This window comes from Chanos chanos, chromosome 5 (genome assembly GCF_902362185.1).
Source record: "Chanos chanos chromosome 5, fChaCha1.1, whole genome shotgun sequence".
Taxonomy (NCBI): domain Eukaryota; kingdom Metazoa; phylum Chordata; class Actinopteri; order Gonorynchiformes; family Chanidae; genus Chanos; species Chanos chanos.
Genome location: NC_044499.1, coordinates 30,103,446 through 30,126,371, shown reverse-complemented (window position 1 = coordinate 30,126,371; position 22,926 = coordinate 30,103,446). Strand labels below are relative to the sequence as shown.

Below are 22,926 nucleotides of genomic sequence, written 5' to 3'. Positions count from 1 at the left end.
GCAGGAAAAGGTGTGGCACTGAGGTGGGCTTGCCCCACCTCATCACACCATGGCATTTCTAAGATTGCTGAAGTCTATCCCAGCATTTTCCCCCATATCAAAACAGCAGATGTCAATCATCCCATCCGACAAAGCCAGCCCACCATTACTGCCCATGTTCCAGGGAGAGATACCACCGCCCCCCCCCCCCCCCCCGCCCTTTCCCCGGATAGTCCTGCCCATGCTCCGGCCACGCATCAGCCGATTAACCTCCTCAGCACGGTAGGTCTGGAAAAGGGCCAGCCGTACTCGTTAGGCACGGGCCCGTTCACGTTACACTCGAAGAAGGAAAACATTGGGAACCAGATGCGTGCTCTCCGGCTGTGCTGGTAGGCGCGAGTGTTGGCCAGGGTGTGGTAGTATAGGAAAAGTCTGGTGGTGATGTAAAATGCGATAAAGACGTCGATGGAGTAGTGTTCATGGGCAGCCAGGATGAAGAAAATGCCGAATAAGTTGAGAACCCAGGAAAGGGTGTGTATAAAATTCCAACTCCTCGGAGTATCTGGAGGTGAAAGCAAACTGGTGTAAGTTTGAGGGAATTTCTTCTCTGTGTGTTGCATAACAAACACACACTATTATTATTATTATTATTATCATTTTTAACCTAAATAGCTATTTACCATATTACTACTGACCTACATAGCTATTTACCAATATAGTCCTAAGAAACAGCCTTTGCGACTTCATCAGGCACATTACTGATCTTTAACCTGCAGTCAACACCTGCAGAGCATAACTATACTAACCACAAACAGAAACCACTCCTGCCCTTTAAACTATAAGTAATGCAGAGGAGGGTGTGCCTTACACACACAAAATATTAGTCATGTTTATAAAACAATGCAGAGAACACCCAGCTTTAATTGGTGCAATTTGCAGTTCATGTTCATGAAACCAAATTGCATGTATTTATTATTTATATAAACATCATGTGTTATGACTTTCTTAGCATAAAAAAAAATCATGTGTGTAGTCAAAGACATCTCCATCTTGAGGCAGCAAAACACAAAATTTCACACAACAATAAGGAAACCACTGATGTCCAGTGATGATTTAACAGGACTTTCCTTTGGATATTCAAACACAGTTTAAAGAGGCAATTCTATTTAAGTTTACTCACATTCAGTTACGAAGAAGTTGAGCATGGTGAGGACAACAGTGTGGCCGCTAAACATGTAGTCTCCACAGGTCTGCACGCCAGTGAGGGTCATACCAAACCCACTCCAGATAGCAACAGCACGCCGCAGTTTGGCCCACATATCACCATATATCTACCACACACGCACGCACGCACACACACATACACACACAAACAGTGTGGTAGGAGAAAAAAATATCATACTCAGTATTAAGGTTGCATCTAGGTTATTTTGACTTGTTACTTAATTACATCAAATATCACAGATCCTCATTTATTGGTGCTTCAAGCTTTTATTGAAGGTTTCCTCTTGAATAACATGCCTTGCAATTGGTCTTTGTCACTCACCAGTGACTGTTTTTGTGACTGCTTTGACAGACATAAACAACGCGGATCTGTTAGAGACTAATTACAGCGGTTTTTATGAAGACAGACTCACTTTTCCAGAGCACTGCAGATGTTGTCCTGGCACTGAGAGAGAAGTGACAAACATGGTGACACAGCGCAACATGAAGACCGTTCCCATGAGACTGCACAGGCGCCGCAGCAGAATGGACCTGGAGACAGACACACAGCAAACAAACACATAAACAAAACCCAAGTGACTGGATCACTGTACTCTCCAGACCAGATGAAGAAGCATAAGTATTATTTGTTATGGGGAAATGGTTTCATCTTTATTTGTGTTGTCTGAAACCTTTGGTAAAACAGTATTATGAGTGCCATTCATACATAATTTACATGAATGTTAAGAGAATAAGAATGAGAATGCTCTTTGTGAAGGTTAGCTGCTCTACATAGGTTACACTGTAAATGCAAATAAGACATTTATCTCCAGCCCTGGGTACGAGGAAAGACTGGGATTCATGTACATAAGTGAAACATTCACCTGTACATGTTTTCAAGACACACAAATATGCAAAAGAAAAGGCCACGGAGCATGCTAATCCTAACATTTGAATGTAACAGTTCTCAGGTCCAGAGATGAGGAGGGGTTGAGAGCTCTACCTGTGTCTGTGCAGCAGGAGAACGAGAAGCCAAACCGCACACAGGACCACGCCACACGCCTCAGCCATGGCAAAAGCCCAGGGGATTCTGGGAACGCTGAAGAGAGCAGAGAAAGAGGTTTAATCCTCTTATAAACAGATGCTGAATATTTGTGCTTTTTTTTATTTTGCTTTTCACTATGATTCTGTTAATAGTGTCAGTCCCACACTAGACCACTAACAGTAATTAATCTTAACCAAAGCTCAGATACAAGATAGAGCACCTCTAACGTGTAAATCAGTCATTTCAGTCCCTATAGTTTTTCTCAATCAGCCTTTACTGTATGTCTTGTATGGCCTGTGTATATATACAGTATATATATACAGTTGCAGTCTGAAGTTTACATACACTCATCATGGACATGAATGTCATAGCAATATTGGGCTTTCAATGATTCCTTTGAACTGTTCTTTTTCTGGGGCAGAATGATTGTACAACATACATGTTTAATGGGAAAAAAAACAAGAATATGGTGCACAAGTTTTAATTTGGGGTTTTCTGAAATCAACACAGGGTCAAAATTATACATACAGGGTCAAAAATATACATACATCCAGTTAGATTATTAATATAATGGTGCTGAAAGTTCCGAAATATCTATTAACTTGCCAAGGCCAAGGCCTCTTAACTTCTCGTTAGTGATAATGATTGACTACAGCTGGTAGCTTCTCTGTGCTAACATAAAAAGGGTTTGTTTGACCATACTCACTGGATTGACCAACACAGTAAAATAGGAAAGTCCAAGGAGCTCAGTGCAGATATGAGACAGAGGATCGTAGATTTACACAAGTCAGGAATGGCTCTTGGAGCCATTTCTAAATAACTGCAAATTCCAAGATCATCAGTTCAAACAATTGTACATAAGTATAAGTTGTTGGGAGGTGTAGCCACTTTACCAAGGTCTGGAAGAAGACCCAAACTGTCACCCTCAGCTGAGAGAAAATTGGTTCGGATGGTCAGGAGCAACCCAAGAACCCCCAAGGCACAGGCCTGCCATGAACTGGAAGCTGCTGGAACACCAGTGTCACTGTCTACACTCAAACGAGTTCTACATCGTTATGGACTGAGAGGCTGTCGTCCAAGAAAGAAGTCCTTGCTCCAAAATTGACACCTTCAAGCTCGACTAAAGTTTGTAGCTGACAAAATGGACAAAGAAAAAGCCTTCTGGAGGAAAGTTTTATGGTCAGATGAGACAAAGATTGAGTTGTTTGGCCATAATGACCAGAGGTATGTTTGGAGGAGTAAAAGTGAGGCATTCAACCATAAGAACACTGTACCAACTGTTAAGCATGGTGGTGGTAGCATCATTCTCTGGGGCTGTTTTGCTGCCAGTGGAACTGGCACATTGCACAAAGCGGATGGAATAATGAAGGAAGATTACCTCAGAATTCTTCATCATAACCTCAAGCCATCAGCTAGACAGTTGAAACTTGGACACAATTGGATGTTCCAACAGGACAATGACCCCAAACACACATCAAAGCTGGTTGTGGAATGGATAAAGCAGGCTAACATTAAGCTTTTGGAATGGCCTTCCTCAACCTCATTGATAATATGTGGACTGTGCTTTAAAGTCGGGTCCATGCCAGGAAACCAACAAATTTAATTAAACTCTACCAATTCTGTCGAGTGGTCAAATATCCAGTCAGAGTTATGCCAGAAGCTTGTTGATGGCTACCAAAAGCATCTGGTCAAGGTGAAACTTGCTAAGGGACATGTAACCAAATACTAGGTGTGCTGTATGTATATTTTTGACCCCTGTGCTGATTTCAGAAAACCCAAAATAAATTAAACTTGTGCCCCATATTCTTGTGGGGGTTTTTTTTTCTATTAAAGATGTTTGTACAATCATTCTGCCCCAGAAAAAGAACAGTTCAAAGGAATCACTGAAAGCCCAATATTGCCATGACATTCATGTCCATGATGTGTGTGTGTGTGTGTGTGTGTGTATAGACAGAGAATAACGTTAGTCTGATTCAAGTATTACATGGTCTTTGAGTAAAGAACCTAGAATCTGACCGATACTGTTTATTTCTATAGCAATGGTTCATCCACAATCAGTAGGGTAGCATTTAAATAATTAAACATACTGCAAGGTGAGCACTTCCTGTTGACAAAACTGTACTTTGAACCAGCTAAGACTGAAACTTTAGTTACCAGCACTCACCTGTCGAGGAAAATGTCAGGCAAGGGCGGGTAGGTTCTCATATCAGGCACCCGTTCGTGCACTATAACCATGACAAAGGAAGTAAAACCGAACACAAACACCACGTAGATGCAGCTCAGCACTGTCTTCCAGTACTCTGGGTCCAGTCGCCTGGTATGATGCTTGTACTTGCCGTTGGTGTGGTGGTGGTACTGCTCGCTGCCCAGACCGATGTCGACATCATCACAGTCCCGCGGAGAGTCCCCGTTACACAGCCAATCCCCACCGCTGCCCTGGGGCGAGTGTCCATCGAACGAGAGCCCCAGTTCCTCAAGAACGTCTGCATTCTGTTTCTGGAGCTTACGGACTGATAGCATGAGCCTCTTGATGTCCCCTAGGACCTTGATTTCTAGTGGCGGAGAGCGCAGGTCGTACTCGCTCAGGGCCAGCAAGCTCGTGCCATCCAGACGGTGTTTGTTGCATAGCAGGTCGACGTAGTCACAGAACCCCTCATCCCTCAACCACCTGGCCACATGCTTGGTGGTCCAGTGTCGAACGTTCGGCTGGGACCCGGCCATTTCAGCCTCTCAGTTCAACTGGAAAAAAAGACAACACAGTAAAAAAGAAAAAGGTAAAAAAAAAACAAACAAACACATTATTCGTTTAATTAGAGAGGGGGAGAGAGAGAGGGCAAGAGAGCAGAAGAAGAGATCAGAGAAAGAGTGCATTACTGCTGTCTCACATTATCCAAACTCCCCCCCCCCCCCAAAAAAAGAGAATGATTCCCTGGCAGGCTCGGCACACAGTGCACAGCGTTCTGTAATATTAACCCCACAAGCTGGATTTAAACATTATTCAGATGCTTGACATTATAAGGAGGAAACTCTTTGGATATTAACCAAGTAATTCACTGAGGCTTAGTCTGGTCAGAGAGTTCACACTGACTGCTTACTCAAAACAAGACAAGAAGAAGGCATAAATAATAAACACTAGTAATTAGACTAACAAACAATAAGCTAGGTGAGGCTCATATAAAACCCGTGAGAAAAAGGCAGAATAACTGTTCATGTGAGCGCACTGAACTTATAGCTGTTTCTTTCCACAGAGAGAGAGTTAGAGAGAGAACATTTCGACAGTTACAGTTCCCCTTCATACGCTCTAGCGAATCCTCTTTTACCTACCAGGCAAAACAGAAGTTCCCTTTTGTTGCTGGCTGAAACAGTGTGGCTACTGCTTTTAACTAACAAAGCAAAAAAAAAAAAAGGTGAGAAGCTGAAACAACTGCCTACTCTTCAAAGGGAGACTCTGAACGCTTCTATGCAATTTCCTAATCTTAAGCAAAAGCTCCTGGTAAAACAAGCTTATTAACAGTGACAGTGGTTGCTCAACAAACAGCCCTTCCCATGTTAATTCTCTAGAATAAGGGCCCTATTTGTAAAAGGATGGACACACCCTAAATGAAGATATTGTGAAGGAGCTTGTTTACTATGACAGAACATTGACATAAGTCATTTTCCCAGCATTACTAATTTATTAAAAACAAAAAAGCCTGGCCCCTCAGTCAGTACCTTGCGCAACTGTAAGACAGCCTTGGCCAGGCCTTTTTTGTTTTTTCCTTGTTGTCAACGAATGTAACCTTTCCTCTAATCCTGGAAGAAGGACTTGAAACCTACTGGGCAGTGCACAGCAGTTACTGGCAAGCGGCCCTGTCTCCTCTGTGTTTGTGGTCATTGAAAGACATTTCCTCTGTGTTTCCTACTGAGACTCACGCGGAGGAGTCACAAGAGAGCACGTCAGAACTAGTTGTATTGGCTGACATTCGTCATTTGCTTATTATGAATAGCAAGCACGAGATAGCACACACAACCAACAGCTTGGAAAACACCGCGAAACAGAAAAGGAAAAAAAGAAGCCACAGATGGTCGAATACACAAAGAAACTTTCATTTATAAAAGCTAAGCAAGCAGTTCTGCAGCCCACTGGAACTAAAGTCTCCCACTGATGCAGTGACAGGTTCCAACGGCAAAGCTGATCTCATCAGTTATGACTCTGAACTGGAGCGAAAAACCAAACCAAATTTCCCTTACAACATTATAACGGCTTTATGTACAACAGTAAGGCTGTTTGCTGGATGGTATAAAACACGACGACAATCACTGATGTCACTTGTACTTCCTAATCAAGAGAATACCAACCGAGAGAAAACCTATAAATTAGTTTAGGTTTGGGGCAGCTGTGCTTAAACTGCTGAATCGACAGTCAATATGGGTGCCACTTTAAACACTGGCTGCAATGAACTGCACATACGCTAAGCCGTATCTCGGTTACCTACACAAGTCAAGGGTTGTCAAACACACACAAAAGCCAGTATAGACAGTGAGCATGCCCGCAATATAAATTTGTTGCTATTTTTAGTAACATGCTGAGTAAAGTGTCTGTATCACGAAGATATCCTAAGTAAATTACCAACTGACCTGAATAAGAGGGGTAAGCCCAGTGCTATACTGAAATGATACAACGTAACTCTGTCGACGTGGAGTACTGAGTTAGCTACACTGTTACAGCTAAGCTAAATTACTAAACAGTAATCCCAAATACCGAAACTGACAATAAACGTGACGCTAGACAAAATCGACATTTAGGAGCTCTAAAACATAACTGACAATGCTGCAAACAAAACTCAAAACAGTGTAACATTAACTACTCTAGCGGCAAGCTAACAGATTCTACGGCTCCTCAACGTCAACCTGGGTTGGCTACTCTAGGTAGCTATGTTGCATAGTTAGCTCACATTCAACCCTACAGCGAAGGATACAAGGACGATTAGTCAATTGCGGCATTAAAACGGCACATCTTTATCCTACTCAGCGACAAACATGTTAGAAAACATTAGCTAACGCTTCTACATTAGTATAATTCATATGGTCTTTGATCTAACCTGGTCCGTTAATATTAGCCAGTTAACAATAGAACGCTGCACCTACCATGCAGGCAAATTTTTGACAGAGAAGAACTCACCAGCCAGTCTCATTCGAAACGATTTAAGCCTCTACCCTTCAGCCAGCTCGTTTTTTTGCTTGAGCCAGTAGAATCTGTCCAGAGGTTCTCTATGTGTGGACATTTGGTGTAAATCATTGCTCCCTGACTTTGCCGCCTCACATCTAGTCGCACACATTCGGCTTGACAGTGTGAGTGCGGTTGTAAACAGCGGGGCGGAGATGAGAAGGTGCGTCAGAGGGGCGGCTGCCGTGCTATGCCTCAGCAACTCAAACAGTGCCATCAGCTGGTAAAATGCGGTTACGCACAACAGAAAACCATTATCACAGTATTTCTTTAAAGAATGTCTTGCTCATTTACTCCTTTACCCGCTGGCTAAAACGCTGCTTAGGAAGATCGGTTATTTTTCTGACGTATCGGTTAACACAGAATATAGAGGCGCACATGTGGTTACATCCAAATTTAATTTTAGATTAGTTTCTCGCACCTGGTCCTGTCACTATACTATCACGGCGCCCTGGCAATACACAACGTGCGGTTTGAGAGAAGAGAAGAGAGCAATATTGACTGAGAAGGATTTTAACATTAGTTTCTGATGGATCAAGTCCCGGAACCACCGTCAGTGAAAGAACTGGAGCGAGTTTTATGGGGTGGGAAAAAGTCAGGGAATCATGTGGATGAGGTGTGGCCCAATTTGTTTCTTGGGAACATGTAAGTCCAGTTATATGTGGTTGTCCTACTTGTAAGAAGTATTAAGTTAAATAAGGCCCACTTAAATATTAATAGAATATGCACATTTTAAAGCTGCCAAACGTCTCATGATTTTTGGTTTCTCGAATATGTTGTGTGAACGTTAGGTCGATAGCCAATGACCGTTACGGTTTATGGAAGCTGGGCATCACGCACGTTCTGAACGCTGCCCACGGGAGGATGCACTGCCAGGGTAGTCATGAGTTTTATGGGTCTTGCATCGACTACCACGGAGTCCCTGCGGAAGATTCACCAGCTTTTGATCTCTCGCCCTATTTATGTCCCTCTGCTGAATTCATACACAACGCACTCACCTCTCCCGCAGGTAAACTTACTGACTAGACTGCCCTGTACATGCACTTTCAAATCAAAGTAACTCACCCTCTCATTTTGCTCTCATTTGTTGGTCAACAAGCTGATGGAAGTTGAGGTAAACAGTGTTACTGTACTATGTCCGTTCCTATTTATTTTATCATATTCAGTTAACCTAATTATAAAATATTTATAATTTTGTATTATCTCAGTGTTCTGTATCCAGCCAATATAATTATAAAATATCCTAATCTGTTTTAGTTTACAACAAACTGACTCAGTATGGTAACAAAAGATGGTGATTATGCGATGTGACTTTTTATGTCATTCTTAGATGCCTTTCTCCTACTTTGCTTCCAGGTAGGATTCTTGTTCACTGTGCTGTTGGGGTGAGCAGGTCAGCCACGCTTGTGCTAGCATACTTAATGATCTATCATAATTTCCCTTTACTGGAAGCCATCAAAAAAGTCAAAGAAAACAGGTGGATCTTTCCTAACAGAGGTTTTCTGAAACAACTGCGAGCTCTGGACATGAGATTACATCAAGCAAATTAACACATCAGATTGGAGGGGGGAGGGGTGTCCAAGTTTTATGGGGATAACGAAATGCAGGACTGGAGAAAGAGGTGACATGAACTGGAATGCAGTTTTCTCAGACATGGTGACCTGATCCAGTCTAGTGCGACATTCCACATAGCCCTTCTGTAATGTAATACAGCCACCTAAGCCTTGTAAATCCTAAAAATACATGACTTTCAACTTAAGGACAAATATTCAGGATCAAGGTGCTGGCCAAGTTTCTCTTCTCTTACTTGATTATTTTCTTTCTTTTGGTAAAACAGACTGTTGTAGTACTTCTGAGTGCGTAATATGATCCACGAGCATTTTGCTAGCTTTTGATACATACTGAGGAACAAATGTTATCAGGAGCCAAACTGCATTGAGAAGGCAGCCTTATTTGATGAATACTACCAGTTGACATTGAGTCCCTGTATGTTATTTAATAGCTAACACAGCAAACAACTCATTCACGTCCACTGGATATATCATCAAATAGTTCTCATTATATAGTTATACCTTTACATCAGCACTAGGGCCCCCCCACTCAGCTGCTTATTTAAGTAATCTCTCTTTGGTGTAGTGAAGGGCAAAAGATGAGGGGGGGGGGGCTTCACTCTCTCGTCTTGCACACTCAATGAAAGGGGGTATGCACACGGTCACTCATCTGGGTGGGTGCCCAACGACAGTAAGAAAGAAAACACCTGTTAAGTCGGATCGTACTGGACTGAACGAGCCGGAACCATTGTAACACAACAAACACTGAGGCAGAGCTGGTTTTGAGAGACTGGAGAGAATGGCTGCTGCTAAGTTTAGTAAAAAGGAATACCTTTCTGTCAAAGACCTGGAAAAAGTTTTGGACTCTTGTAAGTTAGATTTGCACCAAATAGATGAAGTTTGGCCCAACATTTACATTGGAAATGTGTGAGTATAGATTTTTTCCCACATCTCTGTTTGGTAATGTTACATATTGTAACATTTCATGTTACTATTTTATACTGTTTGTCTATTTAAAATATTATTGTAGACAAACATTTAAATTTCAAACAATTCTTGCTTTTAATTTGTCATTTTAACTAGGATTCAGATTGGTGTATAATAATTATCTGTTCACAAGATACGTGTATAACAATTATTCATTCACTTTTAAAATACAATATATGCATAATTCAACCTGTGTTGTACTGTACAGTAGTCTTTACAGGATCAGTCTGTGTCTTCTTTTAGAGATGAATGTTTTCAGTAGTCTGAGCAGTACTCTACACTACATTCGCAGGATCTGAATATGTTTCTCTTTGTTTCGCCAGGGCAATAGCCCAAAACAGGACTGCCTTACAGAGGTTAGGTATAACTCATATATTAAATGCAGCACACTCTAAGCGCGGAAGCATAGGGGACCAAAGCTTTTATGGCACCAAGTTTGTGTATTTTGGTATTCCAGCAGATGACTCCACTCACTTTGATTTGGATATATACTTCAGACCAGCCGCTGATTTCATTCACAAAGCGCTGAAAACACCAGATGGTAAGAATCTGTTACTGATCCAGCATACAGAATAAACACAATATCTCTAAAACACAGTGTGCTTTGTTTGTGATACTCATGACATAAACTTCAAAATGAAACAATCCAGAGGAACAATAATAGAAAAAAAAAAATTTGAATAATGGAAAAACAACGAAACGTGAGGTAACAGTATCTGGCACTCTAAAGGAAAGCGTGGTCTTAACAGCTGGACTTCATGGTAAAGTGACCATCATCAAATTTGGTAAGCTCATACCAACACTGACATCCTCTAAAGGAACACTTTGGATTTTCTATCGAAATCCTCCCATCTCACTTAGACTTAGACAACTAGCATGAGTTGTCTGTCTTCCTGTCAGTCTTTCTTCAGAGGAATTAGCATAAACCATGAAAAGTGACATACCTGTAAGAAGTGTACTTCATAGTGGTCTGGTAGCTTCTTATGGGTGGTTTTCCCTGGAAAGCTGAGAAAGCAGAGAGGGATTACGATGACAGTGCAGACCTGCTAAAGGACCTTAAATGAATAAAGGCAATAAATTGCGGTGCCTATTTTTAGTTGGGAACAGAGGGGAGGGGATGAGAGGCCACTCTATGAAGTGGCCAGTCATTTGGGTTATTAATAAGACGTTGGTTCTCTTCTCTTCAGGAAAGATTCTGGTGCACTGCATCATGGGTATGAGTCGTTCATCCACGCTGGTGTTGGCGTATTTGATGCTGTACCACCACATGCCGCTGCGCAGCGCCATTCAGAAGGTCATTCAGAAAAGGGCCATTTACCCAAACAGGAATTTCTTAGCGCTGCTTCTAGACCTGGATCTTCAGCTAAAGAGCAAACCCAAAACCTGCACGCTTCTCTAAACCCCAGTGTCAGTCCATATCTGGCTGCATCAACGACAAAACAAATTTGTTTCACTTGTTGGCTGTGGGTTCTGGGTATCAGTGACAGCTGATTACTCTACATGATATCCAGGAGAGAGCATAACCGGTTTCACCATAGTACATGTTTTTAGTGCACACAGCTGCAACACAAACAGTTGTATCAGTGTACAGTACTGCTTGATCTGATATATTCATCAATGTTAATAATTTTTTAAAGTGACAAGCTAAAACCTCTATGGTAAAGTAATGATATAAAATCTAAGTGTCAGTTCAAATAGTTATAATTTCATAACTCTGGACTGATTCCTCAGTATTCTGTCAGATCACTTCACTGAGGTGCACAGACAATGGTTAAGCTGAGATGAGTCATTTTAAACACACTCTTAAACTCAGGGGACAAACACACACACACACACTGCAACTTCAGGGGACAAATACACATACACAAACTCTATTTCTTATTGACTGTTTTGTTTGCCTTGTTCTGCCTACCTTTAACAACGTATTACCACGCACAGAGCTGAAGTATGGACCAAATTCTATTCTGAAAAAAAAAGCAAGACAAAAATGGTTGATCATCAAAAGATGAACATATTGAAAAGCAGGTGGATTGTAAAATTGACTTGACAACCCTGCTGTCCAAAATCAGAGAAATATTAGTTTCATAAGACATTTTAAAAAGTGTAAAATATTTCAGCAACATGAACGCGGTCAATAAAACACAAAGTAAACAAAACCCACTCGTTGTCCTCACGTTTATATTTAACGTGTATCATTATAATTCCTGTCAGGTTTTCTATCACTCAGAGGTGAAGGGAGTTGGACTTTCTGATATAGCAGATAGTATGTAAAGAGATGAGTGTTATTTTTAAATTGGCTTGTCAGGAATGAGGTCACCTAATTTAAGACGCTGAAAAGGATTTTGTCAGACCAGGGAACTGGACCTGGAAAGACAGACAGAATTCATCATTCATGCAAAATACCAATAAAACATATGTGGGTTAAGAAATTATGATGGGAAATGAAGAAGCTCTGAAACAGTTTTGTCTTTGCGTCGTTTTCTCTCTCTGTGTCAGTGGCTGAGAGGAAATGTTTGCAGTGCAGTCTGAGGTAATGATTCAGACGGTTAAAATAGAGATGAAGTCGTAGGGCAGAGTCACGGCAGGGCTGTGCTGTGGAGAATTCCTCTGTCAATATGAACTCAGGAAGCTCCAAACACTGACACATCTTGACCTGCAGAATATTAAGGCAAGTGAATGTTTGGTCTTTGAGTTGACACTGATAGAATCTAACGTTACTCGGGTGGTTTATGTGTGTGGGTATCTGCTGATCCTCTCTGAAGCATGAATACTGTGAAGACAGTAATGTGGATGGTTCCAGAAAACTGATGGCAACTGAGTGCGGAGTAGATTGAATTTCAGTAATATCAACATCTAGTCTGTTGAGGCATTCTGCTCTCTTTGTGATTTAACTCAGTGAAGAGGCATTTTTTCTTGCTCATATATACATATATATATATATATATATACTGTAGATATTTTTTCAAATAAATGAACCATACAAAAGTTATGACAGTATTTCAGTATAATCCAGCTGAGGCCAGAGGTGATAAAAAATGTCACTGTGAATAGCGCATCAAGCTTTTTGTGGGGACACAGAGACAAAGACTCTCTCTCTCTCCTGCTCTCTCTTTTACACACACACACACACACACACACACACACTCAGAGCAGCCTCAGCCATACAAAACTGGGACAGAAGAGATGATGGAGCTTTAGGGAGACGATTGTCTGCCCAGAATAAAAGCTGTACACTGGCTCAGGGGACATCTGCCTCAAGGCCCCCACTGTTACACCTAGAGGACAGCAGGGCTTAGACTGGGAATGTTAGCTGAAAAATGGAACCTGAACATTGTCTGTGTGTGTGTGTGTATGTGTGTGTGTGCATGCTATATGGGGAGAGCCCTTGAATGCTGGCATATAGCTCAGACGTTTGAGGTAAGTGGGACACAAGTATATGAAACAGACCTGTGAGGAGAGATAAGCCAAAATACATCCACATGATCTACAAAACAGCGTTGTTCAAAAAGTATCTGGTATAGCGAATACTATGGACATAATTCACCATAATCTGTATTTTGCTGTACGTTCTACACACACAGTTATTGTGTGCCTTTCTTAGTTACGTAGACAAGGACCCTTCAAGAAGGAGTGTTTTCTTGGTTACTATAGCGACATAGTTAGTTGGTTTGTGAGTTGTATTACAATTTAGTTGGTTTCTTTGTCCACAACCTGCTTCATCCTAGAGCCAGTTCAACCACAGAGCTCACAATGTAAGTAGGTCTGATTTCATTCAAATGATTGCAGGATAACAGGACAGCGGTAGATACAGTAGACCAGACCTTAGAATGCTCTAGAACTCATCATATTACTCTGTTGCTGCAGGGGAACAACAGAGAGGAGGCAGGGGAGTAATGCCTAGAGGAAGAAGCTGTCTGAGCTGTGCTGACATGGAGGAGGGCAGGTACGAGACGCCGCCAGCTTCAGAGCTCCAGAGACTGCTATGGGTGCGATCTGGGCCAAGTGGCCATCTCGATGAGGTCAGACCAGGCATATACATAGGAGACATGTAAGAAAAACAGTCACCAGCTCCCTGGGTGTCACAAGACACATTCACACTCCTTTATCTATTGCAAACAAACAAGTGTATTTTCTTCAGATTTCCCACAAAAACCTATTTTACTGCCCAATCACCTTTAATGGTAATGAAGAGTGGTCATAATATCAGATTACGGTCTTTAAATATCCAGAATGGTATGTTTGAGTTTTTGAGCCAAACATGATACTAAACATCAAATCAAGCCATTACAAAGTGAAACCAATGTATTAAATTGCATAATGCATAATATTAAAAATTTGTTTTCTGAGTCAAATTTTGTTTTATAATGTGAAACTGACTTTGCCTCAGGTACGCAGCCAAAGATAAGAGGACTCTTCAGGCCCTGAATATCACCCACGTCCTCAACGCGGCTCACGGGAAGTTTAATGTGAACACGGGGCCAAGTTATTACAGGGACACCAATATCATCTACCATGGGGTGGAGGCATTCGACATGTCATCCTTTGACATGAGCCCATTCTTCTATTCTGCTGCTAAGTTCATTAAGAGTGCTATGAGCACACCTGGAGGTGAGGTACTCATCTTCACACTTGCACTGAATGTGTTTTTTTTTTTCTTCCAATGCATAAAATACAGCAGTAGTAGTGTCATATCAGAAGACTTTAACTATGAACTATTGTTTCAAGACTGTGATGTTTCAAAAGAATAGTGAGAAGGTTTACATGTGTCAAAAGGCATTTGAAAATCTTACTGTTGTTTCAGTCAAAGTCCTCAGTTGCCAGAAATGTTTTTTTTTCTTTTTTTTTTTTAATCTGTTAAATTATTGACTTCCATTTCTCTTATGAACATTAATCCATTAATCCATTGAGTCCAGGTATCTTGTTTAACTGTATTAAGGGAAAATGTTTGATGGTGTGTGAATGTTGCTGCACCTGTGTTCTTACAGGGAAAGTGTTTGTGCACTGTGCTATGGGCCTGAGCCGCTCTTCCACCTTAGTGCTGGCCTACCTGATGATCCATGAAGACATGACTCTGCCGGAGGCCATCAAAGCTGTAGCACAGAGCAGGAACATCTGCCCCAACCCTGGCTTCCTGGAGCAGCTTCGCCAACTTGACCAACAACTCCACTGCCAAGGCAGAGTGGGCACTGCTGTAAGGCTGTAAGACACAGCATACAACCTAGATAGATTTGCAAGCTTTTTGTGTTTGTTTATTTATTGACTTAATTTGTCAAATTTAACTGGAGAGGATGAAATTGAGAGGAGGTATGGCTGCCATTTTCACTTGAAATGTGGCATACAAAACCACTGCTGTCAGCTATATTGTTATGTTTATCTGCTGTATCTAATCTATAAACAGAAATAAAATACAATTAAAGATTATTCAGAAAAGAAAGTACAAGGAGAGGATTTTGCACTAATATTTCTCGTTCATACTGTTTGTTTTCATTTCTGTGATGAACATCAACGTATCTTCATTGGGTAAAAATTACAGTGGGATTTGGATGGTAGAGTAAGCTGAATTAGAATTCAATAGAGCCCTTACATGTTACATAAAACAGTTACATTAAAGAAAAGACTAAATGAGAGGTTCATTAATTATATATTTGATGGTTAGGCAACTGTCCTTTTACTTGAGACATAACGTAAAACTTAGATATAATGTCTGTCTAACTGAATAAGAAACACTTATATACACTTGTATTACAATTTTAATTTACAATTTGGTATTTAGCAGAAGCTTTTAGCCAAAGCGACTTACAATAAGTGCATCCGTCAGATCCTATTACCTCATAAACAGAGATCACAATAAGGCTGTGCATTAATTTACCCTTCGTATTACGCTCCTGGAATTCTTTGACAGTGAACGACAAACACAAACACAAGACAAGGTTAGTATTTTTATATATATATATATATATAAAGTAAGGGAGGTTAGGCAGTGGGGGACAGGTGTGTTCTGAAGAGGTGGGTTTTCAGTTTTCTGCGGAAGATGGCAAGAGATTCCGCAGTCCTAACTGAGTGAGGGAGGTTATTCCACCACCGCAGAGCAATGGCGGAGAAGAGGCGTGGTCAGGAAGAACGGCTGCCGGGTTCCCGAAGTGAGGGGGCCATCAGTTGACCAGAGGTAGTAAAGCGGAGGGTTCTAGAAGGGGTATAAGGAGTTATCAGGGACTGAAGGTATGATTGAGCGGAGCCTCTTGTGGCCTGGTAGTCCAACACCAGCGTCTTGAACTGGATGCGGGCTGCTATCGGAAGCCAGTGGAGTGCAGTAAGGAGCGGAGTGACATGAGAGTGCTTTGGGAGGTTGAATACCAGGCGTGCAGCGGCATTCTCAACAAGCTGGAGCGGCCTGATGGCGCAGGTCGGCAAGCCAGCCAGTAATACGTTGCAGTAGTCCAGGCGGGAGATGACAAGTGCTTGGACCAAGAGCTGGTTCGCCTGTTGCGTGAGGAAGGGGCGGATTCTCCTGATGTTGTAGAGGGAGCATCTGCAGGATCGAGTGACTGCCACGATGTGACAGGAGTAGGTCAGCTGGTCATCAAGGGTCACGCCAAGGTTTTTGGATGCTCTGGTGGGGAACTCCACAGATCCCTCGATGGTGATTGCAGTGTCGATCGTTGGGGAGTTCTTAGCGGGAAAAAACAGAAGCTCAGTTTTCTCCAGGTTGAGTTCGAGGTGGTTAGCGGACATCCAGGAGGTAATGTCGGCTAAGCAGGCTGCAATACGAGGCTGAACCTGAGAGTCGGAGGAGGGGAAGGAGAAGAACAGCTGTGTGTCATAAGTGTAACAGTGGTAAGAGAGACTGTGGGCGGAGATAACTTGACCAAGTGATCTGGTGTAGAGAGAAGAGGAGTGGAACAAGTACAGAATCTTGTGGGACTCCAGTGTGGGAAGGGCGGGGGGAGGAGACCGATTCCCTCCAAGAGACCTGGTAAGAACAGTCGGACAGATAGGACTTGAACCATGCGAGTGCAGATCCCGCGAAGCCCAACCCAGGAAGGGATGAGAGCATGAGAGGGATGAGATTGATAGACATCCAACCTGCATTGGCCATTATAGGCCCATCAAAGGCAATTGTACTTAAGCAAAACGGCAGGCATCATACAGCTCAAGTCTGTCAAGTTAAACCCCTGACCAAATCCAACTATAAGACTAAATAAGGCTCAAAATAAAATATTACATAAAATAAAACAATTTCAATGCAAATCTTTATATCAAGCCAAAATCTCTATTGGATGAGCAGCATGGTCAGAAGGGATAAAAGATCTTTCTCCTTTCTTTTTGACCATGATGTCGGCTGACAGCGTTTCCCTTCATATCTGTAAAGTTTTACAAAGTTTGGTTTTTGTGACGTAGCAAAGAAATTCGTCGGCCCCACAGTTGCACAGTTTGATTGACGGCCGCCACAGCCTCTTGATGACCGCCCTCAATGCTCTCCTCTCAGCCACTGGGTGAAAGCAAGGCTTTTAAAAAAAAACTCGGCAATGTTGCATTTTTACTGCTTTTGACGTAGCGCTATTAAATAGATTAGAAACTATGCCGCAACTGCATAAGCGTCTCATGTGCCGGGCAGGTAAAAGAATGGATCCATTTATTTTTTATTTCTGACAGTTAAAAACCAAACGGTATGAAGGATACGGGACAAAGGGTACTGGAGTTTTTTAAAAAAAAAAAAGTTTACAGGGCACAGGAATTTTTGTTGTTGTTGTTGTTGTTGTTGTTCTTCGCTTGTTTGTTTGGAATGTTTCTCCTCAGTACCAGGACGCACCCCGTTTTCAAACCACCCACTCAGAATCTAAGGTTGAGTCCTTTCCAATCAGTGTTCTGTGCGGGCATGGCGTAGAGTGACAGTAACCAATAGCATTGTGTGCAACAACTGCAGCGCGAAATTTGCTTTGGGGAAGGGGTTACCTGTACATAGGAGAAGCAAGTTACTGAAGGATTACAGAAGTTGCACTCCGTATTCTGTTGATAGTGTGCGTTTTGAAGATGACTTGCAAAAGAACACTTGAGTTTTCGAACGGACAGCGGAGTGGAGAGGCTAGTCGTGCGCCGGGAATATCCGCCAAGTCCGAACGAAAACAAACAACTGGTGTCCCCGTTAAATGCATTTTTAAGAAGATGTCTGAACAGCAGTAAAGGTCCATTGAGAATGTGATTCGGCGCTTGGACAGGATGGAGTCCCATCAAAGAGGGGCAAGAGGAGCCCAAAAAAAGAAGACGAGCGGGAAATAACTCTGTTTCGGTAAGTTTATTTCTGTAGCTTTCTGGCTTTTGTCTTTGGCTGCCGCACATTCTGATACGTTCGCATCAAAACGTATCAGACTGCCGCATTGAGGGTGGTCTTTGACTGCCGCACATCCTGATACGTTCACATTTCTTTAGCTGCTTTATCCCTTAATGTGGTTGAATTGAACTCTTGTACTAATTTTGCTTCTGCAGGAAGCTGTGTGGAGAATGCATAATGCTGAAAACAACACGCACAGATATGATCCACAGACAAGGTAAGACAACATGTTTTGTCGGTAGACTATATCATCGCGATTGTTTCATAGCAGTGCCTGGAATTCTAAACAAACTTTTAATCAATCTTCCTTTCTTCTCCACTTTTTTTTCTCTCTGTAGCATCCTGTAAGACCCATTGAGACTATTCAAAGAGTTACGGGATGAACCAAGAAGGGAATCTAGAGGGGGGCAGGATCGCCACTCAAACGAGGCAAAGGAGAAGAGTAAGTCAAAACATCATTTCCCCAGTAGTTCTTAGACTTTTTCTCCATTTGCTATTTTCAGTGATATAATTTCTGTTTTCACCGTGTTTTGCAGCAGCACAAGGCCAGAGCTAGTGTTCTTTAAACTGAGGAAGAGGTTGCCATATGGAGGATTGCATCAGTAGATATAATTTCTGAGGAGGAGCATGCCATCTTGGATGGAAGGCCAGCGTGGGTCCTCCCGACTAGCACAGAGTTGTCTGCACTGTGTGGGATGCTACAGAATAGACTGGACAAAGACCAAAAATATGTTGTGAATCACCATGCATGAGCTGGTGCGGATAGATTCACAATGGAGACCACAGAAGCTGGGTTGTTCTTGGGAATGCTCAACATTTAGAGTTTCATTTATGCTCCCAAAAAGCATCTATATTATATACTATGATATTACAGTCTATTCTGTTCTAATGTATTCTATTCTGTTATATGTTGTACATTGATATATATATATATAAATATATAAAATTGCCAATTTATATGCCTTATAATTTATAATATACTGTATTTTCTTGATTTGTAATAAAATTTGTGCAATTCATTTTTGTTTGACAGACTACCTATGAACATAAAACAACACCACCAATGACAATAATAATAATAATAATAATAATAATAATAATAATATAAACCATATGAAATCATGTCTGGGGACACACAATGGACCAATGGGGAAGGGTTTTAGAGGAGGGGCAAGACATTGCTCCACCAATCCAAAGTAAGACTTTTGACCAATTGCAGGATACCTGGTGGCCCAAGGTGTGAAGTGCAAATGTTCCCTTGCAAGCACCCCCAAGGGATTATTCACAATGGCAATTTAGGGCTCTAGGCAGACCACCAAACCTGCTACATATTCAGGAGTATTCTATGCCGCGTAACAGAGCTGCAAACTGCCGGATACAGCCGATTGTCTGTGGAGTATCCGGGAATATACAAGAGTATTCAAGTCCGGATACACCTCTTTTCACGCAGTGTAAAGTAGTGTGGCCATTGTGCATTTATGAGCTTTTCTTATAAGCAAATATGTGACTCTGAGGGAATATTTCCAATTCCTACGCAGCGCACAAAGTTTTAAAACAACTTAAGACAGGAGCTAGTCAAGCACTGAACATAAAGAAAATTATACTGTACTACAATTATTGAGGTTTTTTAGTTCGTCTTTTTTTTTTGTAAACCTGACAGCTACATAGCCTATGCATATTCCTACCAGCATATTCTTCATTTGGCTGTTGGACCTTTTTAATTAAAGAATAAAACCCCAGTAGCAGTCAGATTCAGCTGGAAATATAGGCCACACAAGTTCATCGCATCCTGCAGTTATTAGTGAGGAATGGTTCGATAGTTTCTATATTTTTTTATTTAATTGCACCTAGAGGAACCAATCTAATTATCTGCTTCGGGTGTGGCTATCCTCCCCAGTTAAGCATTAGTTTACGGCCATTTCTAAACTGTGATGACTGTTTCTAAAGCCTAAGAGGTGTTTAGCTTAAATGAACAAAATGTGCTTGTCATCATTTGATCACACCTTCATGATTTCTTTGTTTATGACCAGGCTGATTGATCAAGCTCATAATTAGACCCTCCCACGTTGTAAAGTGATTACACAACGCCGGGTATGTTCTCTGAGCATCAAAATCAAGACGCTATATAAACCTTTGTAGAGGCAGGGTGTGTTATCCCTTTCTGAATTGTTCTTCAACATGGCTCAAGTAATTAGACTGCTGTTGCTGGTCCTGGTTAGCGTCTGGCTTTGTCATGGTATGTGTGTTTTGTGTTTGGGCCTTTCATGATAGCAGTGTAGGTTTTGTTTTAAACCATTAGTGACTTCTTCTCTCAGTTTATGGTTTCCAAGATGGACAAGCTTTTAAACCAGCAGAACTTGATGGCGCATCAACCCTGACAAGAGTACAAAGAGAAGAAAACGGTAAGGCTCTGTCAGGCAGTTTGTAGCATTCGACACGGACCCTTCACAGTGTCATGCTCATCATTTTTATAAAACACTAAATCTCCCGCTAAATAACTTGCTTTCTATTTTTTCCTTTCCTGTCACTTTCCCATTACCATGAACTTTCCATCACCAAACTTTCTCTATTCTTTTCTTTGATTGCTGTTACGTCATTGGCTTTTTGCCGTGACTGAAGTGGGCCACCGTAGAATATAGGAAGGGGCGTGATTCCTGCTACGGTGAGGGAAAACTTGGAACGGCATTCTCGCGTTTTTTTCCTCCCAGTCACTGAGGCGTTTACTGTCCGTTTACTTTTAATAGTCGACTATTCAGTACGCGCAGCTTCGTTTTCGTACGGCTTGGAATTCGTTCTTTATACTAAACCGGATTACAATCATGGACTCGTAGTGGTTGGACTCCACATGGGATTGCTGCTCTGCCTCCTCACTCTTCCTGCCGGCTTTCCCCCTACTTTCCCCAGGTGACTATCCTCGGTTTCACACTCTCTATCTGTTGTTCTGCTAAACTCCGTTCGTATGGTTGGCAACCTTACATTCATCACGGAGAGTCCAGTTAGGAGAGACGAACATTTTTTTGTTTGTTTGGTTGTTTTTTTTGTTTGTTTGTTGTTGTTCCTCCTCTCAATTATCCCCAATGAGAAATGAACCCTCAGTCGGTCTTATGTATATATGTAAATATTTGTGACCAAAATTGTAAATTACGTATTGTGTTCTGTGTTGGACGTTCGGCGTTTTGTGTTGAGTGTTGCCATTGAGTTTTGGGGTTTTTTTTATGTTGGTTATTGTACAATACACATTTGTTTCTCTGGATGTTTAACAGCTGTAAATATATTTACTCACTGGACATAGGTGTTGGATGGTCCCTATTTTGTTTTCACGTTGTTTTGAAATATTGATGGGAATTCTTTATTGTATGAATGCCCTGAGATTACAGCTAGCTGTGCCAGGCCGCAGGTGAATCTAGGCCCTACTAGACGCCTATGCGGTCTGATAGTGGTAAAAGAGGCCTCGAATAGACTATACTATTCTTCTTTAGTTTTTTTTTTACCTTCTTCTTCTTCTTCTCTCTCTCTTCGTGACGCTCCTAGCGGGCATCTGGCGCCCAACTAAACGTAGCCCTCTCTGTCTGCTGTTTACTGCTATAAGTTGTGATGAATCACTGTTAAGCAGCAGTATCTTAATGTGGTGGAAGTAATCTGACTTTTCTGGCTTAGGAGTGAGGTTGTTTTTCTTATAATGGAACAAGTACTGACTCTCAGGAAAATACAAGCTTCGGTGCTGAATTGAGGCAAAGACACTTGTCTTTAGCAGGTATTCTATGTGCCTGAACTTGACCCATGTGGAGGCTGTACCCCTTGGTTTCTTGGCTTTTAACAATATTGCGAACCATTGCCGGTTCTTCATGCAAATTTAATTGGAATTAAGATGTTAATATGGCCTGTCTCAAGCTGTAGAGTCTGGTCTTGCGTGGCATTTCTTGCATTTTGCCATCCACAGTGGATTTATTTATTTACTATTTTATTTTTAAATACCTGAGTTGAGTGCTAAATCTTGACTGAGGATTGGCTCAATCTAGGATGGTTTTTGAAGTCAACTGTGACCCTTATATTAACCACCCAATCTTGAAATAACTTTTTGATAGATCGCAGTAGTATGATGGAGTCTGGAAGTTCACAGTCCTCTGCAGGATCCAGTGAAGACACAGAAAACTACAGCTGTCGCTCCAGAAGCAGACGACATAGAGGACCCAGACGACGTGGAGGACGTGGAAGAAGACCCCGGACGCATAGGACATAGAGGAGTTCTAAGTGGTGCCTGTGAGTCTCTGATCAAAACTGGACGTAATCATCCTTTGCGGGGCTCAAAGAGGATGTGAATCAATTAACCTGGGTTTAGAGGCACTAATGTATTTGCAGTTCTGGTGCAAAAATGGTTCCCTTTTGGAGAGGGGGTGTCTTATTCCAGACTGAACAACTTAACAGCCATTCCTCCAGCTGAGACAATTTTTAAACTTGGACCTTATTTTGCTGTTTATAGAGGAGTTTTCATGAGATGCCAGCTACATGTGAGCTAGGGGCTCTAATATCTCAGTTGGACATGGCAATCTGAGATGTAAACTAAAAGGGGGGGGGGGACCCTCATCATTATGAGAGCACTCATATTTCATAAAGTTGAAGATGTGTC

At 41.8% G+C, this 22,926-nt stretch overlaps 3 protein-coding genes across 3 annotated transcripts; 2 read left to right on the top strand and 1 right to left on the bottom strand.

Annotated features, from left to right (window-relative positions):
• Positions 1–212: 212 nt before the first annotated feature.
• Positions 213–7,531, bottom strand: LOC115811479 (sterile alpha motif domain containing 8). Its single transcript, XM_030773692.1, has 6 exons — positions 7,389–7,531; positions 4,392–4,966; positions 2,186–2,281; positions 1,617–1,734; positions 1,160–1,310; positions 213–541 (listed from the first exon to the last, which is right to left on the bottom strand). Exons 2-6 carry the CDS (start codon positions 4,946–4,948, stop codon positions 237–239), a joined length of 1,227 nt encoding a protein of 408 aa, XP_030629552.1. The 5' UTR covers positions 4,949–4,966; positions 7,389–7,531; the 3' UTR covers positions 213–236.
• A 431-nt stretch (positions 7,532–7,962) lies between these two features.
• Positions 7,963–11,369, top strand: LOC115812384 (dual specificity protein phosphatase 26). The gene is made up of 6 exons (XM_030774863.1): positions 7,963–8,078; positions 8,225–8,442; positions 8,790–8,974; positions 9,771–9,910; positions 10,294–10,511; positions 11,158–11,369. The coding sequence occupies exons 1-6, from the start codon at positions 7,963–7,965 to the stop codon at positions 11,367–11,369; spliced, it is 1,089 nt and encodes a 362-aa protein (XP_030630723.1).
• Positions 11,370–13,863: 2,494 nt separating this feature from the next.
• On the top strand, positions 13,864–22,618 carry LOC115812383 (dual specificity protein phosphatase 13-like). The gene is made up of 4 exons (XM_030774862.1): positions 13,864–14,018; positions 14,358–14,578; positions 14,956–15,161; positions 22,430–22,618. Exons 1-4 carry the CDS (start codon positions 13,864–13,866, stop codon positions 22,616–22,618), a joined length of 771 nt encoding a protein of 256 aa, XP_030630722.1.
• The last annotated feature ends 308 nt before the right edge of the window (positions 22,619–22,926 follow it).

Coding starts and splice junctions, on each gene's coding strand:
- LOC115812384 (XM_030774863.1), top strand. CDS start 7,963: ATGGATCAAGTCCCGGAACCACCGTCAGTGAAAGAACTGGAGCGAGTT. Junction 8,079..8,224: donor AATTTGTTTCTTGGGAACAT/GTAAGTCCAGTT, acceptor TGTGAACGTTAG/GTCGATAGCCAATGACCGTT. Junction 8,975..9,770: donor TGGACATGAGATTACATCAA/GCAAATTAACAC, acceptor GCTGGTTTTGAG/AGACTGGAGAGAATGGCTGC.
- LOC115812383 (XM_030774862.1), top strand. CDS start 13,864: ATGCCTAGAGGAAGAAGCTGTCTGAGCTGTGCTGACATGGAGGAGGGC. Junction 14,579..14,955: donor TGCTATGAGCACACCTGGAG/GTGAGGTACTCA, acceptor GTGTTCTTACAG/GGAAAGTGTTTGTGCACTGT. Junction 15,162..22,429: donor AAGGCAGAGTGGGCACTGCT/GTAAGGCTGTAA, acceptor AGTCCTCTGCAG/GATCCAGTGAAGACACAGAA.
- LOC115811479 (XM_030773692.1), bottom strand. CDS start 4,948: ATGGCCGGGTCCCAGCCGAACGTTCGACACTGGACCACCAAGCATGTG. Junction 1,735..2,185: donor CTCCTGCTGCACAGACACAG/GTAGAGCTCTCA, acceptor GTCTGTCTCCAG/GTCCATTCTGCTGCGGCGCC. Junction 542..1,159: donor CAACTTCTTCGTAACTGAAT/GTGAGTAAACTT, acceptor TTTCACCTCCAG/ATACTCCGAGGAGTTGGAAT.